Source organism: Osmerus eperlanus, chromosome 16 (genome assembly GCF_963692335.1).
Source record: "Osmerus eperlanus chromosome 16, fOsmEpe2.1, whole genome shotgun sequence".
NCBI lineage: Eukaryota > Metazoa > Chordata > Actinopteri > Osmeriformes > Osmeridae > Osmerus > Osmerus eperlanus.
The window spans coordinates 11,965,992-11,985,315 of NC_085033.1; the positions used below are offsets into that span (position 1 = coordinate 11,965,992).

The 19,324-nt window shown below is 46.3% G+C and overlaps 3 protein-coding genes across 4 annotated transcripts; 1 reads left to right on the forward strand and 2 right to left on the reverse strand.

The window, feature by feature from the left end:
- Window positions 1-1,961: 1,961 nt before the first annotated feature.
- Window positions 1,962-9,790, reverse strand: dars2 (aspartyl-tRNA synthetase 2, mitochondrial). 2 transcript variants are annotated; one of them, XM_062482389.1, is made up of 17 exons: window positions 9,286-9,790; window positions 9,034-9,133; window positions 8,883-8,949; window positions 8,644-8,745; window positions 8,399-8,494; window positions 8,186-8,309; window positions 7,832-7,878; window positions 7,527-7,633; window positions 7,075-7,144; window positions 6,622-6,801; window positions 6,369-6,476; window positions 6,212-6,274; window positions 5,502-5,654; window positions 4,497-4,715; window positions 4,010-4,153; window positions 2,812-2,887; window positions 1,962-2,632 (listed from the first exon to the last, which is right to left on the reverse strand). In XM_062482389.1, the coding sequence occupies exons 1-17, from the start codon at window positions 9,470-9,472 to the stop codon at window positions 2,454-2,456; spliced, it is 2,022 nt and encodes a 673-aa protein (XP_062338373.1). In that variant the 5' UTR covers window positions 9,473-9,790; the 3' UTR covers window positions 1,962-2,453. The 2 variants fall into 2 exon arrangements, with proteins under 2 accessions (XP_062338373.1, XP_062338374.1); XM_062482390.1 differs by having other exon boundaries at window positions 4,043-4,153; window positions 9,286-9,789.
- Window positions 9,791-10,083: 293 nt separating this feature from the next.
- cenpl (centromere protein L) lies at window positions 10,084-12,157 on the forward strand. The gene is made up of 5 exons (XM_062482397.1): window positions 10,084-10,203; window positions 10,486-10,657; window positions 10,864-11,115; window positions 11,292-11,849; window positions 11,984-12,157. The coding sequence occupies exons 1-5, from the start codon at window positions 10,136-10,138 to the stop codon at window positions 12,053-12,055; spliced, it is 1,122 nt and encodes a 373-aa protein (XP_062338381.1). The 5' UTR covers window positions 10,084-10,135; the 3' UTR covers window positions 12,056-12,157.
- A 275-nt stretch (window positions 12,158-12,432) lies between these two features.
- Window positions 12,433-19,206, reverse strand: klhl20 (kelch-like family member 20). Its single transcript, XM_062482391.1, has 13 exons — window positions 19,068-19,206; window positions 18,590-18,648; window positions 17,646-18,012; window positions 17,265-17,471; window positions 16,811-16,969; window positions 16,339-16,433; window positions 16,008-16,123; window positions 15,580-15,763; window positions 15,125-15,268; window positions 14,802-14,935; window positions 14,327-14,535; window positions 14,126-14,232; window positions 12,433-14,019 (listed from the first exon to the last, which is right to left on the reverse strand). The coding sequence occupies exons 2-13, from the start codon at window positions 18,610-18,612 to the stop codon at window positions 13,935-13,937; spliced, it is 1,830 nt and encodes a 609-aa protein (XP_062338375.1). The 5' UTR covers window positions 18,613-18,648; window positions 19,068-19,206; the 3' UTR covers window positions 12,433-13,934.
- Window positions 19,207-19,324: the final 118 nt, after the last annotated feature.

Below are 19,324 nucleotides of genomic sequence, written 5' to 3' on the forward strand. Positions count from 1 at the left end.
CACTGTTTATTTTTGCTCAAGTGCTTTCCATAACAAATGGCCATTAGGGACCAAGGCGGTGTCAGAAAGCTCATTATCCGCAGGCTTGTCTGGGAGGTGCCGGGTAAAAATCCCTCCCAGACCACATCAACCTGGATTACGCTCTGGAGACCACTGTCCTCAGAGATTACAAAACGTTGGAAATTATACACACATGCTCATTAAATTGAGGACAGAAAAGTGAGCTGGAAGTCATTATAATTATGCTTTAGTCATGGTTGGGGAGTGTTACTTTAAACTTGCAAGCTCACACCATTCTGCGGAGGGTAAACATCATTGTCCTTTCTTTGCCCTTTTATGTTTGACGCATAATTGTCCCTGGGCCGCAGGTAATTTGGCCGTCAGTGACTGTGAATAAATTCACATTTCCAGCTACAGTACCAACAGCTAGCTACCACTAGACTCTGGATGAAATGCACAAATCAAGACAATGAACCTGAAGTGACTTTGACTTGAAAAGGTCCATTCATTTCACAGCAAGCTACTGATGACCTCCAGCACTATAGACATGAAAAGACAGAACTTGGCCTCTGAGTCATGATTAAGGGTAGGCTGTGCATCTCTCTGGCTGGCTTAACCCTGTACACTGGCCATGGGGTCACAACAACTCCCCCTTCTCTCTCTCCCACCTCTGTTCAGTGTAAAACAGTAACTGCTGAACATTTCTCTGGCACAGCCAGTTGGCTAGTCAAGCTCAGGCACTGGGGGAAAACTGTAAAAAGCATCTCTACCACTGTCCTCACCCCTCAGAACAGTATCTCCTTCACTGGCCTAACCTCTCAGAAACAGTCTCTTTCACTGTCCTTAACCTTCAGAACAGTCTCTCCTTCACAGTCCTCACCCCTCAGAACAGTCTCTCCTTCACAGTCCTCACCCCTCAGAACAGTCTCTCTCCTGTTGTCCTCACCTCTCAGAACAGTCTCACTCTCACAGTCTCCCGTTGCCCTCACCTCTCAGAACAGTCTCTCTCCTGTTGTCCTCACCTCTCAGAACAGTCTCTCTCCTGTTGTCCTCACCTCTCAGAACAGTCTCACTCTCACAGTCTCCCCTGTTGTCCTCACCCATTAGAACAGTCTCTCTCCCACTGTCCTCACCCCTCAAACAGCAGACAGCTAACCAGCCAGGACATACAGGGGAAGAGCCAGGCAGTAACTGCTGGCTGTAGCATTGTTCCACTAATGAGAACATCCGTGTTGGCATTAACGGCTGTCTCTGTCTCCTGGAGAAGGTGTTGGTGTAGTGCTGGGCATCAGGCAGCTGCTGTTGTTAAAAGCACTATTTACACACTGGCACAAAAGGGCACATCGGCAGCACAGAAATAACTGCAGAGTAAAGGGACACACACACAAACACACACACTCTACCTGGTCTGCTACAGAAATGCCTTCTAAACCCTGTGCTATCTAGAATCCACACAATACCCAGTATACCTCTGAAGTTGTGTTTGCGGTCTTTGTAGGGCTGAAATAGCCGCACACACACTCTACCTGGTCTGCTACAGAAATGCCTTCTAAACCCTGTGCTATCCAGAATCCACACAATACCCAGTATACCTCTGAAGTTGTGTTTGCGGTCTCTGTAGAGCTGAAATAGCGGTACGGTCATTCCTGTGTTGTAGATAGTGATCTATAGGTTACAGTTCAAACTATGTCAGGTTTTACTATACAGTATGGGACTGTGCTACCCTTGAGGAAAGTATTTAACCTTAACTGCTTCTGCTAATGTCAGCTTGTCCTAGATACAGTATGGGCATCAACAAAATGGGAATACAATAGTGTAAATATGACATGGAACAATACTACCCCCTATTGGTCAGTTTGAAAATGACTTAATCAATCCAGGGTAGAATCGTTTTATATAGGTTTTATATTTGGAGGAAGCCTACAAATCGATCAATCTACAAAACAAGACACAACCACGTCTCCATCAAATCATGGCATACTTTATTACACACAGCATGCTTCCATATTGATCTATATCGATTCAGCTGAAACTGACATCTTTTCCGACACCATCGTGGGTAGTAAGACTGCCGTTAGCAAGCAGAGGAACCATGGGAAACGTAAATGGTACACAAAGGTGCAAAAACAGGGTATTCTCTCACGGCTGAGGTATCTTTCGTCCTCCAGTCTTACACTGTTGACGTGGTGACATGGCACGACGAGTCATTCCTCAGAAGGCTCATCTCAGGCTGCCCACTCGGGGACATCCTCAGTTTCACCATCTGGTGGGACCAGAATAGACCTGGAGTCTAAGGAGGGTTAGAGCGCATTCCAGACACGTGTCCTTACTCACTCATGGATATTGTGGATCAGATGTAACTGGTAAACAAGGGTGAAAGCTGCTCTACAGAGACACGACCAGCCAGGTCCTAAAGAAAGGCTGGGGCCAGGATGAATCCAGAGATCTTCTCACTAGAGCCCCTCGCCCTCGGCCGGCCAGCTGACAGAGATGTGATAAGGCTTCAGTTCCTCTTCTGACACAAAGTCCGGGGCGTGGCTCATGAGGTCATGACCCCGGAAGGACTTGGGGAAGGCGATCACATCCCTGATGCTGGGCGCTCCGACCATCAGAGACACCAGGCGATCCAGCCCTGGTGGAATCAGGAATCGGTCAACCCCAAACTCTATGTTATCGCGGAAGTATAAAACTATAGCATAGATGAATATTGCATCATAGCAATATTGATTATATATTTTTCCCCCTCCCATAAGAGACAAAATGTTTTTCAAGCATTATTTGGTCAAGTCAATCCAAAACGTGTTGACTCACCCAATGCTATGCCACCATGAGGGGGCGCTCCAGAGTCCAGCGCCTCCAGCAGGTGAGAGAGAAGAGCCGGATCCTCCTGAGGAACGCAAACCTGCGTCAGTCAGGACCGACTGGTTCCCTGACAAAGTCTTCAGACGGATATTAAAACTATACTTAGTACTATAAAGTACTATACATAAAGTACTATACTTAGTACTATAAAGTACTATACTTAGTACTATAAAGTACCATACTTAGTACTATAAAGTACTATACTTAGTACTATAAAGTACCATACTTAGTACTATAAAGTAACATACTTAGTACTATAAAGTACTATACTTAGTACTATAAAGTACCATACTTAGTACTATAAAGTACTATACTTAGTACTATAAAGTACCATACTTAGTACTATAAAGTACCATACTTAGTACTATAAAGTACTATACTTAGTACTATAAAGTACTATACTTAGTACTATAAAGTACCATACTTAGTACTATAAAGTACCATACTTAGTACTATAAAGTACTATACTTAGTACTATAAAGTACCATACTTAGTACTATAAAGTACCATACTTAGTACTGTCACTGAGGCCCCAAGGTACACATTCAAATAAAAACCTCAGTTCCGCTGTCTTTCAGGGAACACAATACATGACTACGTTACACTCTCAGAAGCCCTCAGGCATGTGAAGAGACCCTGAAGCTGAGAGGCTGACGGGGGGGGGGTGATGGGAGATCTCTATTAGTAGTTCCTCTGACAGGCCGGGATTGCTGCTCTAATGGCAGCTGTGTGTGCTCCCTGGCCAGTCAGACAGTACATTTACATTTAGTCATTTAGCAGACGCTCTTATCCAGAGCGACTTACAGTAAGTACAGGGACATTTCCCCCGAGGCAAGTAGGGTGAAATGCCTTGCCCAAGGACACAACGTCATTTTACTCGGCCGGGAATCGAACTGGCAACCTTCAGATTACTAGCCCGACTCCCTCACCGCTCAGCCACCTGACTCCACAGTAGCCTCGGGTCAGACAACTGCCTGTACATCCATCACAGATTTTAAGGTATTTAAGGTGCGTTTTATGTACTCCGGAGATTGCACCTCTGGGACGGTTCACGTCCTTTGGTTGTTCAGGGTAAATCAAGTGCAAACGGCAACACAGACTGGAGAAGCAGGACAAACAGTCTCGTCTGACAAACAGGAAGTCTGACCTGAAGGATGTTCTGACAAACAGGAAGTCTGACCTGAAGGATGTTCTGGAGGACGTACTGCTGCAGAGAGGCTTGGTGGATCCGGATGGAGCCTCCGCCGATCTCAGAACCGTTCAGAACCAGGTCATAGTGCTGCCCACGGACCTGACAATACGCAAAGGTCCATTTTGTTTCTCTATTTACATCCATCTTAAGGATTCAATTACACAGATAGATATGATAGTACTCATAACTGCTAAATAAATCAACTCTTTTTCAACTGAGGTTTTTTGACTATGGGCAAGTTATAAAACAACACTCAAAACAACAAGCGTGCCAGTGCTGTGTGTATTGCATCAGTGTTTCAACAGAATGCAAGAGCACAGAAAGGCAGCTTCAATCAGTTATGATAGCAGATTTCGCTCTCCCTATCGGGGCTGAGCTGTCTTGCGTGGGCCCTGGCAGGGAAGCAGGCTGGTGGGCAGGCTGGTGGGGAGCCACCCCTAACCTTGTGTGGAGCGGAGGAGAGAAGGTGGGCATCTTCAGGGACCGGAGCAGTGAAGGGGTGGTGGGCGGCCTCCAGCTGGCCTGGCTCTCCCTCCTTGGGCAGGAACAGTGGGAAGTCCACCACCCACAGGAAGTGGTAGTCTGAGGGGTGTCTCAGCGCCACGCCCCGGCCCTCCAGGAGGTCAGCGCACTGCAGTCTTAGCTTCCCTAGCAGGGGTCTCTGTGGGAGGAGAGAGGAATAGGGAAGAGGCCTGTGTGAGAAATACACTCTCAGAAGGTAGAGATTAAACGGGAGTTCATTATTTGGAGAGTTGATATGGTGCAGCTAGCTTTACCAGCCAGTAATCTAAAGGCTGTTATGTCAGCGTCAAAAACAACATTGTTTTAATGCCCTGCACACAAGTTCCAACAAAATAGTTTTTTTACTGGAGATTGATTGATATGAGAGTGGACTGTAGGTTGTTTTCCTAATTCTTGAACTTGGCTTGTGATTGCAATTCCTCCCTATCCCTTGGAACATAAGGTCTGTATTGATTGACACACAAATCAAAGCAGCCGCCAGTCTACGGTTTTGTGTTGGAAACACTAAACACATCAAGATGTATTGGATTTAAAGCTGGTGCTCCTCAAAGATGTTCCTGAATGTCAAATACTTCACAAACATAACTACTAGCTACTAAGTGTGCAGTAAATAACACTCGGTAGTGCCAAGTCAATCCAGTAAAAGGCAACCAGGAGATTCTGTATGGATACAATGAGGGGTAAGGACGAGTTGCAGTTGGTTACCAGATCTGAAGATGTAATTGTGAATATGTTTCAAATACCCAACTATACTTAATGATACTTATTTTACAAAATGGAACCAATGGTCATCCAACACTCAAATAACAGGGCACCCCACCCACCTCCCTCTCCAGCCAGGCTCATGCTATGCTAAACAGTAATCAAGCAGTAATTGGCGTCTGGTCCGGTGTTGAGGGGCCGGGGGTTTGTGAGTGTGACCCACCACAGTGTCCAGAGGGCCAGCAGAGAGGAGTAGCAGGTCCCCCGGCCGGGCCTGGGCGGTCTGCAACAGCTGCTCCCTGGCTGGGCCACACAGCAGTCTGCTGAGAGGAGACTTCAATGTGCCATCTGCCTTCACCAACAGCACGCTCACGTCCTGGGAGAGGGAAAGTAGAGAGAACGAACACATCCATCCATCCATCCACCCATCCACACACACACACACACACACACACACACACACACACACACAATGAACAAACAGCGAAAGCAGGTACACGTAAAAACACACACAGAAGGACAGCCAAAGGATGCACTCACACACACCAAAAACGCAACTTACTTTGTATTCATGTGAAGCTCTTTAGCCTCAGGCAGTAGTGAGCAGCCTTGAATGCCTATGAACCCCTTACCTCTCTATATAAATTACTAAACCCAATAAATCATTAGTTATAATACAGCCACAAATTAGGAATTTATTTTCTAATCATCTAGTTCTGTGAAGGGAGTGCGTGGGAGAAGGCCTACCTTCTGAACCAGTGGGGTCTGATCTTGCCTAGGGCAAAATATGGCATCTACGACATTTAGCTGTTTCATCACAATCATCTTGAGCCATTGATCATGCTGAGAATGAATATTTCACGGCAGCTGTCTGTTCCCTTTAGTGAGGCAGCTCATGAGGGTAGCGGGTGGGTTCCCCGAGGCAGACTCTACCTGACTGAACTGGGTCTTGGCTGTATGTTTAAGGGATTCCAAATCCTTGCCCTTCATACGTGTCTGTGAGGAGACAATAAAACACAGTGGTGCTCAAACAAACTCCAACAAAACAAGATCTGAGGATGGTTCAGGTGTGTTGCTAGGCTGGACTCACAGTTCCGCCTGGGACACAGATGGCCTGGATGCAGCCTCCTGGTTGGTCGAGAGCAGCTTTGAGGTAATGGATGTCTGTGTGCCAGAACACCTCACTCACGTCCACCAGCTGTACAGGGAAACACACCGGGCTTCAAATAGCAGCATGTCGAGGCAAAAGGACACATTTCCCTACGAATATCCCCTCAACTACCGCATAGAAACTGTCACACACACACACACACACACACACACACACACTGTAATGAGCAGACCTTCATGTCGAAGCGTGTGTCTGGCTTGTCCACACCGTAGTCCCTCATGGCTTCCTCATAGGGGATGGAGGGGAAGGGAACACTGACAGAACCCTTCTCCACAGGCCATGAGTGCTGTAGCAGCCCCTCAATCAGTGTCCGGATGCCTGCCTGATCCACAAAAGACATCTCTATGTCTACCTAGAAAGGCATATGAGAGGAGACCAGAGAGGAATTACAGGAGCTGCTGCAGCTATGAGAACAGTACGTGCATTTTAAAAGCGGAGTGGGTGGGTGTGTTCAACCGGCAAGGACTTTCAACTGAAAGAGATGTGTGGGTGTTAGACTGGGCCAGACTCCATTAAAACAGCGTGGCAAGCAGATCATCTGCATCAGCCAAACTCTCTCTCTCTCTGTCTGGCCTTGGAAGTCAGCTCATGGTGCCTCTCTTCACACAGCTAATCACCACATTACCTGGGTGAATTCTGGCTGTCTGTCTGGCTTGGAGCCTTCATCTCGGTAGCAACGAGCGAGTTGAAAGTACCTGCAAGATCAGAACCATCCACATGAGAGGACTGAGGAATGCCAATTTCACATCATAAGATGGTGTGGACGTGGTGCCTGGCATGAATTCCATCAACTTTGCTCCACCTTCTCAGAGCCACACAGTTATATTGCTTCCAACAGAATAAGATCTGATTTCCTGCAGAAGCTATAGATCTTTATGCACAGGACTCAGAGCATTAACTACAGATATGCCTCGAGTAACTTTACTAAAGGATACGCTGAACAGATGATCAACATACACTTAACTAACCAATCCCAGAACTCAACCCTTTTCTGAATGTTTCCTAGTAAATCATCTATAGGGGACCCTCAAAATGCTGGGTTGTCTTGAGAGTGACGGATGGAGTAATCGAGCGAACCTGTCAAATCCAGCCACCATGAGGAGCTGTTTAAACTGCTGTGGACTCTGGGGGAGAGAGTAGAACCGGCCTGGCTCTCTGGAAGGAACTACAAACTCCTTAGCACCCTGGAAAAGACAGGAAATTGTGTTAGTGAGATAAAAACGTCCTGACTATCTGGGACAATTATATATATGGGTAAATCTATGTGTGGCATGCATGCTAATATAGACATAAACAACCATTTGTTATGTGTTGTATTAATTTCCTTATTTTGGAATGTAATTACACAGGATGGTTATGTGTCATAGAACGGCACGACTTACTCCTGGAGTTCTCTTAAAAAGGGTAGGAGTCTCCACATCCACAAATCCTAAAACAGCACAGAAACAACAACAACATACTTTATACACGGTTCATTTCAGATTTTTTCTTTTCTCTTAGTTTCACACTGCAACCATTCAAGTTGTATATTATGTACTAAGCACGGGGCGATACATTTTTAATGTTAAGTATAATTTCTTTGTGGTCCTCCATTCTGAAAGCTGTAATAAACATTTGACAAACAGCATAGGAACAAAGCACAAATACTGAAGTCAAACTTGAAGAGGAACTGGAGACTATTAGGTACAGAGGCAGGCCTGGATGATAAGAGAGTTGAGTCAGATGGGTCTACGCACCGTGCATATTACAGAGGTACTCTCTCATCTTCATCACCAGCTGGGACCTTATTCTCAGATTGGTCTGCATCTGAGAGGAGCGCAGGTCTAGGTAACGGTACTCCATCCTCAGGGACTCAGACTTCTGGGAATTTAGAAGGAGATGTGGTTTGATGTCAGGCTAAGTTAGTGACATTTCTTGTTACTTTGGAGTTGGATCGTGCTGGGGCTCACCTTCACAAAATCTTTGATTTCAAAAGGCAGTTTCCGGCAGGTATTAAGAACCTCCACACTCTCAGCACAGACCTCAATCTCTCCTGTGGGCATGTTCTAGAGAACACACAAAACACAGACCCACACACACACAGAATTTAAGAAAACGATCTCAGTGCCCATGGTGGTACTTGTTCCCACAGTGATATTTGTTCCCACAAGCAACAGTGTTCCTGGCCTCCCAATCTCGTCCCAATTAAACTGACCGTGTTCTCCTGTCCTTCTGGCCGAAGCCTGACTGTGCCCTTCACTTTGATGACTGACTCAACTGTTAACTCACACAGAACTTTCTTCAGATGACTTTTGGACTACATCAAGGGAAAAACAGAAAAAGATGATTGTCGGAAAATAAGATGATGTCAATATTGCAGAAAGGATGATTAGTGTGACAAAGTACTCAATGGTGTTTCTGAATAACTTGATGATACTGTAAAACGTTGCCTACCTTGTCTTGAGGGATAAGAATTTGTGTCAAACCGCCAAAATCTCTCATGATTACAAACAAGTCTTGTCTGATGGAAGAGAATAGGCATAGCATGAGCACAATCCTAATTAAATCAGAAATAGGCAGATGGACTAAACAATGACCAACCAACCTGATGTACTGAACCCAGCCACACAAAGTGACCTCATCGCCCACGTGAACAGATCTCAACTCTCCACAAGTGTGGCTCCTGAAAGACAGGCTGCTGGAACCTATAGAGGCGTGTGTAAAGTTGGATCATGACAGGAGTGACGTTCGCTAAACTGTTTTGACAGTAACACTAAAACGGAACACGAGTTGTTTATTGAGACCATAGCAAGCAAACAGGATAACTAATAGCTAACACATAATGTGGTAGAATTACCTGCTGTGCTGCACGCGAAGTTTCTGTTTATAGTGAGAGTACACCTCATTCGAGTGATGTTGGATTTGGTCAGATGTCCTTGGCTCACAGTTGGAAGAGCGGTGTTTTGCCAAACAGAATATGCCCTGCTGTCTCGTCTCAGCGCGAAGAGAAGCCTCTGTACCAATACCCTGCTTTTATTAGCCATTTTTTTAAGACAACCCTCTGTCCAAGGATGTTCCCATTCATTCAATGTTAACTAACCTTGTACCTTGTCTGAGTAAGGCGGCACATGGGTACATTACCGGTATAATAAAGTTAGCTGACATGATTATGTATATGGATGACAGAAAAACATAACGCAAGATTCTGCTGACAGATACTGTCAAGAATCAATTTGGATAGCTAGCGACTTTGAAGTTTAAATGTTCTTTGTCCATTTAGTTTGCTTCCATTCGTATGGCTAGCAAGCTAGTATGCTTATGAAATGTCCTTGCTTCCGTGACAGTGAGGTAGCATTCACTGAACTTGATATACTTGGATGCATCTAAAAGTCACAACAATCTCACAGTAGGCAGTTTGGATATCAGCGATTTTCTCCTTGTTCAAATTTAGAACAAAGTAATAGAGCATTGTAATCGGTTGATTCCTTAAAACTATTTGAAGGCCATTGTTTGTAAATATGAATAACCTTAAATAATGTATAGCATATGTGGCTATTTGTGTCACAGTGGTGAGTTCATTGTATTTTAAGGTCTCAATGCATTTAAATTCAAAGTGTAACTTTAGAGTTGTATGATGCGGCAATCGACTACACAGTCCTATACCCTCTTTCAACGGGTCTGCTCCAGTTGGATTCTGGGAAAGCGCGATGTTCAAATTAATTTCCTTTTTCAGTCTGTTGTTGTTCTCTTCAGAGACTATGGAGACACGGAACAGGTAGTCTATGTATTTAAACTATTATAAATCAGCCAATTTCACTCACTAGTGCAGGTAATGTCCGTGACATACTTTCTTGATCTAAACTCGGAATACGATGAACCATCATTATCAATAATCATCAAAATGTTCAGGCTACAGTAGCTTACTAAAGCTAGCCTAGCTAGCTTAATCCACATACTGTTGCTAGCGTCCAGGCAGTATCGACTAACAGTTATACGAGCTGACATGTCTTATAAAAGTCACGCTAACTGGCTATAACTTAATCTATTTTCTCTGCAGCATCGTAAAGACTCCACTCAACAGAGTTTTGACACAAAGACGAAGCAGAAGTTACAGGCGATCACGGCGCAGCTGTGTTGAAGCAACATCACACCTTGGTTACACTCCTGGCCAACTAACAGCTCTAAGGGTACCGACGAGCAGAAAAGCACCTAAGTCCCGTGATATTACGGTAACTCAAATGTAGCAGCATGCTTTTGTTGTTTTATACTGTAGACCGACTACTTTGAAGCTGTCCTGTCGGGCATTTAATGTGGCCTACTGTGAACCATAAAATAACAACTTTAACGCAGAGGACATTTGCAATATATATCCTGTAATGATCAAAGTAATATCAATTTGTACTGACAAATGTATTTTTCTTCTGTTCCCTTTAAGAAACATGTTGACCCTGATCAAGTGGCCCTCCTGGTCAAAGGGGAATGGCGATTGTCCTACGTCACCCCTCTGCATCGTTTCAGATACACCCTGCTGAAGTCCTACTCCAAGCAGCTGTCTGCATATATTGTGTCAGAGAAGCAGCAAGGCCTGGCAGTGGAAGTGGGACCCGAGTCCGACTTCAAGGTCACCTTCTCAGTGGTGCTCGGGCTAGCGGAGACTGACGAAGATGCAGAAACCATTATCATTCAAGTAAAAGTTCCACTCCACTAGAATATTACAGATTGAAAGTCTAGATTTTCAGTGAAACTAGTTATTTTCCCTCTAAACTACTCAAGAGCATTTAATGCATTTTTTGTATTAGCTAGCCGAATTGTTAGTTGAATGTGTTAGTTAACTGATGATGTACTGCTCTCTCCATTTCTCAGATTCAGTCAAGACCATTATTTGCAGCCAAAGACGATTTACAGAAGGTGGTGTGGAGTGGCTGGCTGACCTGTGTCAACGGAGACCCCATCTATCTGCGCTCTCTACCCCTGGACTTTGTGTGCCTACCTCTGTTCTGCAGCAGAGGAGCAGAGACCCTCACAACAATCGTCAAATCCTGGTTCCAGAGGACCTTTGATTGTTGCTTCGGCACTCTGGGCATCAACTGTACCAACCTGCAGTGGCTGGCTTCTCTGTGGACTGGCTGCCACCCAGACAACAGCATCCAGCACCTTAAACTGGTGTGGACCATGCCCACGCTGCCTCCTATGGATGTGACCTACACGGTGAACTCCCAGGACGCCTGGGAGCTGTGGAACAGCCTCCGTCAAGAGCGCGATGTCACCAACGACAGCAGTGTGGACCTACAGGAAGTGAGCCGCTTCATGCAGGGGCTGGAAGCCCACTTTTACAGGCACTTCCGGGTCGATCTGTCGGCTGGGCAACTGGTGCAGGTGACCACAGCGCTAGGTTCCGCTCACCACAGCGGCAAAGTCAAGGTAAGAGTTGGAAAACTGACGTTAACGCAAATTCCGCACAAAATATCGCACATACCTTTTGGGATTGTTGTTGAAGCTTTATACACATGAATTTATTTTGTGAAATCTTGATCGTGAGTATTTATTCCTTTCAGATTGACAGCAGCTACATGACTACCATCCTGATGTTACTGACAGAATGTGCTCTCCTCAAGATGCCCATCTAACTGGACCTTCCACATTTGTATATTTGTACAAAATACCTGTGTAAAATGACCTTGTAAATATCCTAGTATTCCCTGTGAAAAGGTATATGCATTTTAAAGCAACCATGTTTTTAAAAGTCTGTCTTTGTTTTTATACTGTTGACGTGGTTCTCAACATTGTTGGTTTACAACTGATTGTTGCAACTTACAGCCTTCACACACTAGTATCTGGGTGTCTGGTAGTTTCTAAAATCTGGTCATTCAGTGAAAAGTCCCCCTGATGTACTCCTTCTGGGAGTAGTATCAGAGGAATTCCGGAAGATTTGTTTTTGATTGAAAATGTGTTTAACTGCATGATTATCAATAAAGTTTGAAATACAAATGGACAAGAGAAAAGATGGTGAGCTTCTGTTTACTACCAGCATGAGTCATTTTCTATTGCACAGACAGATCCACGACGGTTCATACGAGTAGAATGTCACACTATTATCAAGGCTTACAGATAACACAGGCCTCAAACCCTCAGACATAACAGATCTACTGTCTTCTTTCCCCCTCTTAGATTGACAAAACTCAGAATGGTGACACATTCATGATAGGAGTATGACATTATCCACCATTGAGTAAAAGCATAGCATATGCTAAAAAGCAACATTAGCACAATGATGGACACATCCATAGTAGCCTGGTTCCAAAACTATGCTTGGCGAAAGTACAATGAAACTACTGTTTTGGCCTAGGTCTCACCGCATCATCGCTATAGTCCATGCGGTTCTGAAGATGGCTACATTTTTCTTCCCCTCACATGTAACAAGGGTGCTATCAGAGCCATAGCACATACAGTATCTAGGTTAGTGTTTCATTCACCAGCTCCATCTAAAAGATTTACTCTGTGGCAGTGACATGGTGACAATACTGTTACCAGGGTTTTACATAGACCAACTGACAAGTTCAAAATGCATATTACAACATGTCTTTACGCTTCCTTGCTGTGCTTTCAATGAACTGCTGTGGATGTGTTTATGCATCTCATTCGCCACAGAATATATATAATGTAAATAAAGTGCAGACCATTTTAGAAATGTGATTCCTATGAAGTAAAAAGACCAGTGATTATGTGTCACCCTGCTGCACCAAATAACCACTTTCACACAGCCTTGGGGACACGCCATAGTATGAAGGTTTTATGATCAACTATAAAATTGTTGTAACATTTGTGAAAACAACAGATTTTTTGGACCAGATTCTCTCCCCTCCCAGAAAAAAATTCAGGGCCCCAGATAATGCTCAGTGTCACACTCTAAAAACAGCAACACAAAAAAAAAAAAAAAAAAAAAAAGAATATCACAGTGCATTAAATTTAGAGGAGATTCAAACAAGTTCCCCACATGACCTACTTATGAAGACCAGCACAAGTAGAGTGACCCCATCGGCTTAGTGCACCTGGAGAGGCTGTCTTCAAGCCCTATGGAGTATCTGCATGGAAACATCCAGTCAATGGCCAGAGTTTATGAGAAGTAGACGCCACCTAAAATCTCGACTGTTATTCTAAAGTGCAGAGGCACAGTGCCATCTCAGTCGCACAGATATAACAATGGGGATGTGGAGTATTTGCTTCAGGGATGATTCAAAGAAAAAAAAAATCCTTCACACGTGATTGGTGGATTTCTCTGGGGATTGGCCTGGACAGTCATGTGATCTACTGGTGGCGCAGCGATGGACCAATGGCAGAACAGTAAAAAGTACACCGGTAGTGAAGTGACCGAAAGACATTTCCTTGGCATGCCAACTGACTGGCTGTGAGTGAGAGAAGCCGTCGCCCTCCATTCCCTTCATCTCAGCACGAGAACGTCTCTTTAGGAGGCACGAGTGACAAAGACGCTGTGATCCTTGAGCTGCGTTACCAGATGTGAGATTCACAATGAGTCATTTTGATAACCCCCACCCCGCCGCCCAGTCGCCTGTAGTTCATGCCTCCGTAGAGCCTAGAGAGAGAAGGCAGGAGGTACAGTGAGACATTCGCTTGATACAGATGAGGGCAGTTTGGAGTATATAGGAGACACAAAAGCAGTCAATGGCCAGAAGACCTACCTCCACGTGTTAGCATCAGGGTCATAGACCTCTATCGTTTTGAGGTACGTTGTGCCGTCGAACCCTCCAACTGCCATCAACTGCCCGTTTACCACCGCCAGTCCAACCTGCGAGAAACAAACATAGATAAGGTACACTCTTTCATCCAAATGATGATGCTGCCAACCTGCATTTACACATCAGAAGTGGACCAACACTGACCCCGCTGCGCCTGGACGTCATGGCGACGACGGGAGACCACTGATTGGTCCTGGGGTTGTAGCGCTCGGCGCTGCTGAGCTCCGTGGTGTCGTCGCGGCCGCCCACAGAGTAGATCATGTCCTGGTACACGGCACAGCCCAGGTGTTTCCTGCGCGTGCCCATGGGGGACACCGTGTGCCAGCGGTTCTCCTGGGGGTTGTACCTCTCCACTGTGACGCGGCGCACACACACAGAGGTACAGTTTAACATACGCAAGCAGCAAACCAGGCTTGTGGTTTTGACCTAACCTCCCAAACACACACACACACACACATAGATGTAGTTGACCACATCTTAACACAAAGGTAAATGTGGGAGAGCATTGTGAGTGAGGCACCACCTTCCTTCTACATTTTGTAGTAGGAACAATAATGATTTTGCCATCAGACCACGCATGCCGTTTAACATATGTCCTCAGCGTGCGATGGAGGTGTACCTGTGTTGAGCGGGGAGGTTCCGTCAGAGCCCCCCACAGCATACAGGAAGCCCCCCAGCACGGCCACAGCCACCCCCAGCCTCCTGGTGCTCATGGAGGCCACGCGCGTCCACTTGTTCTCCTTCGGGTCGTATCTGGAGCATCACCAGCAGGGGGATTGGGGGGTGAGTCACGACGGCACAAACACACAGCAGACAAACATACCGTACGATACCTTCAAGCAGGCTGTCATTCCAAGCAACGAACCGTAACCACAGTGCGTGCGCACAGCTACCTAACCCTGTCTTAGCTACCTGAGAAACAGGCCAGTACAAAACGGTCACCTCTCGACGATGTTGAGACAGGAGACGCCGTCCTGCCCCCCCACGGCGTACAGGTAGCCCCCCAGGACGGCCACGCCCACACTGGTCCTGCACGTGCTCGTTGGAGCCACGTCGCTGCTCCACTGGTTGGTCTTGGGGTCGTATCTGGTCACACAGGAAGTGGACATGGCGACAAGATGTTTATACAGGGGGGGGGGGGGGGGGGTAGCTTTCATTAGACATGTCCCACCCACTTTTTGAAAACAGCAAATCGGTCCTCCCCCACTTTTCTTTTTCTTTTTTATAAAGAAGATTGAACAGCCTCATACTCAGTTAATACATAAAGCTGTCCCACCCACACTTGAAAACAGACCCAAGCCCCGGTGTTTATGTAATGTCGGTAACGAACAACTAAAACAATGCCGAGGCGGGCGTGTCAACAGCCCTGCAGCGGGAGAGCACCCAGCAGGACCGACCTCTCCACACTGTTGAGGTAGGAGGAACCATCGTGCCCGCCGACAGCGTACAGCAGGTCGTCCAGCACGCTGACCCCGACGCCACAGCGCCGCTTGCTCATGGACGCCACCATGCGCCACTCATTGGTCTGGGGGTCGTAGCGCTCGACGCTGGAGATGGCGTCACCGCTACACCAGCCCCCAACTGCAGGAACACGGAGAGGAGAGGGAAAGAGAGGAACAGGTGAACTTTTGGTAAGGCCTTCTCCACTGTGTTTCATTTTATTCCACTTTGCCAGACACATGACATTTATTAGTGCAGCAGATGTTCAAGAAGACTAGAGGTGCACAATTCTAACAGTATTACAGCTGTTAGTCACAAAGAAGACACAGAACAACAGTCACGTCATCTCAACTATAATCCTTAAGTCTTGCTCTGGGTGACAGACCTGCAAACAGCACCTCTCCACAGCGGATGGGCTTCCTCGGCCTGGTTCTGGGCCCCTGCATCAGAGGCCTCTCCTGGGGCAGGAGGAGGTAGTTCTTGGCTTCATCCACCAGGTCCCTGGATGAGAGGTGAGGCGAAACTATGATCAAAACTCTAGGTAATCAAGCAGCCCACACACACACACAGCTTTGTCATCGTGTTGACTTGGATTGGGGTGAAGTGACTAATGATTCAACTGTTGTTCAGTAAACGAGAAGGAAATGAGGGCTAATATAGGATGGGGATGTTGGATCCAGGTTAGTTGATCATGCTGTGTTTCTAGCTCCGCCCACCTGCACTCCTCGTCACTCTTGATGAGCGGGTCCGACCCCACAGTCCCCACCAGGAACTTGGGGCTCAGGAGGGGGAGGCGCACATGCTGCAAAACCTACGACCACAACACAACCACAGGTCAGTCACCTACAACCACAACACAAGCACTGTGGTCAGCAACCTATAACCACAACCACTGTGGTCAGTAACCTATAACCACAACCACTGTGGTCAGCAACTTATAACCACACAACTACAGGGTCAATAACAGGAGGAAAGAAAACGACATATACGAGAACTTTGGACTTGATCCCATTTCCATACTGCATTAACATAACACTGTAGCTATAATACTACGCAGTTCTGTACAGATTTGAGCTATTAAGTTCTATTTCAGACCAGGGGGTTCTCCATTTAGGGGAGAGGAGATTACTTCATTTGAAAAGCACCAGGTGTACAGTTTCCAGGCAGGTGGAAAACAGTCATGTCTACCTGGGGCAGCTGGGGTCGTCTCTCCTGGATGCTGTACTTGACCCAGGCCATGACGGCATTGAACACCTGCTCCTCACTACGAACGTTGAGTTCATCACTGGAGATGATGTCTATTAGCTGGTTGGCAGGGAGCAACATGAACTCCTCACTCTCCATAACCTGAAGGACAAGAATAAGACCAACCCATGTCAGGAGACTCGTCCAACATCTTGCGAAGCTTTGAAAGCATATTGACGTGTTGAGGGGAGTGCCGGGTGAACTTACCAGCACGCGCAAGCAAATGTAAACACACACACACACAAGTACAAGGAACACCTCTAACTGGAATCCAAGCCCTGACTTTTTACAGCAGTGACCTATACCTTCTCTCTCACACACACACACACACACACACACACACACACACACACACACACACACACACACACAACACCGTTAAGAGAGTCCTCCTCACCTCTTGGAAGTTATGCTGGGTGAACTTGTCGGCTATCCTCAGGAGCTCCCTGCAGGAGTGCGTGTCAGCGAAGGCCCTGATGCCCAGGCAGTTGGACGGGTCCAGCTGCCTCTTGAGGAACTCGCAGCACGCCTCTTGGATCTCAGCCAGCTGCAGGAGGCAGGCGGCGGGCAGCAGAGTCTGGACGTTCCCTTCCTCCACAGTCACCTGCAGGCGGAAGAGCACCACAAACACCTGCTCATCCAGCCATGGCGCTTTCATATCTTTTCTATGACTTTCAAAACAACGAAGATCGATACAGCTGTCTCGTCTCCCCGAGTCGACGACCGGCCGCGTCAGATCCGCTTTTACACTATCCCTCCCAACACACGCATCCCTTACCTGCGAGGTGTATGCGAAGTCGATCAGCAGCTCCATGGCTCTCTCGTCAATGTCCCGGATCACCACCTCCGTCTGCCGGCTCTCCGCCAGCTCACCCGTGAACATGGCCCTGAAGTAGGGGCTGCAGGCCGACAGAATGACCCGGTGGGCGTAGATCTTTTTGGCGCCCACCACCAGCACCACGTCGCAGAGCTCCCTGTGCTTGCGAAGCAGGTTGATGACCTCCAGCGTCTGTCTGGGGTGCTTGTCGGACACATAGGGCATCCGCGCAGGCTGGGGAACCCCCTCCGGAAGTTTGTTGGGGTCTCCCAGGGTACAGCGGCTAGTGATGTCCATTCCGGTGTTGTCTTGGCGTGCGCTGGTAGCCCTGCGGTGGGGGGGGGGGGGGGGGGGTTAGCAGGGTGAGGAGGAAAAAGAGTTGGGAATGTTGCCACCACTGAGCAGTACTTGAATTACAGGACATTAGGTGGATACAGCTCATATGGAACTTAATCAAAGCTCAAACTCTGGGATGTATTTAAACACAATGACAGCAAATATCTGAGGCTATTTTCTAGCTTTTAACTGGCCTCAGAGAATAGGGACTGGAGGCAGCTGTTAGGTTCTGATGCAAATTATAATGGTTAAAGACTTAGCACTCCCACTTTAACCAGTCCCTAGACACACTCTGAGGTCAGTTCGAGTCGGGTGGGGTCTATTCTATGAATAGAAAGACAGAATTGACTCAATAGCCACACAGTGGCGACGACAGAAGAAAAAATGTACTAGGGTACACAATGAAAGGAAAATTGCTAGCTCACACGTCAATCTATAAAACGGAGTGAATGGCAGTAGGTTAAAATGTTTGGTTACGGTAATGGAATAATTTCAAACTGAAATAACCTAGTTATCTTAGTCGGCTAGAGATTAGATGATCATGTAACTGTAGCGTATACAACACGTACCTGCGCATTGGGTTTCCGTCCATGCACAGAAAACGATGTTTGGTCCACTATTTGCCGACCTAATGGTTAGAAAAACAAATAAACATAATTGTGTTATCAGATCCTATTCTTCCTTGTGATGTCTGATGAATAGCGAGCATTGGCACATTTGGCTAGCCTAGCTAGATGGCTAGCTCGAAAAATTGCAACGGACAAGTTTTTTTACAGAAGTCTACGTGGTTGAATTAGATTTTAATTAACTAGCGACATGCAACCTAAACCTAGCACGAATGTTCTAACTTTAGCCGACTTTCTTGTCGGACTGTCTAGATTTAGCCTTGATAACTGACACTGTTGCTAGATACAGTAGCTAGTCGTCCAATGTGTTGTGATCTATGGCACAGGAGATATCCGCTAGCCAAACAAACTGACTTGCGCTTTTTCGAAAAAGGAATATGATTAGTCTGGAACGGAACAAATACGAATCGAAAATAATTACCTTATAAACCCATTCCTACGTCCGGGCTGATCACTGATTTGGCTAGTACCTACACAAATCTAAATAGGGTGGACTAGCTACACTAGGCCAGCTCTATCTACACATTCCACGAAATTCCCACTAACCCCTTCCGGCTGCGTATTTTGTCATAAGAAATTCCAAAATAAAGGTCATCAGATGCGAAATTATTTGTATTTTTGACAGTGAAAAGATGTAAACTCTTATGCAAAAATCGAATACATAAACAGTTGAAAAGT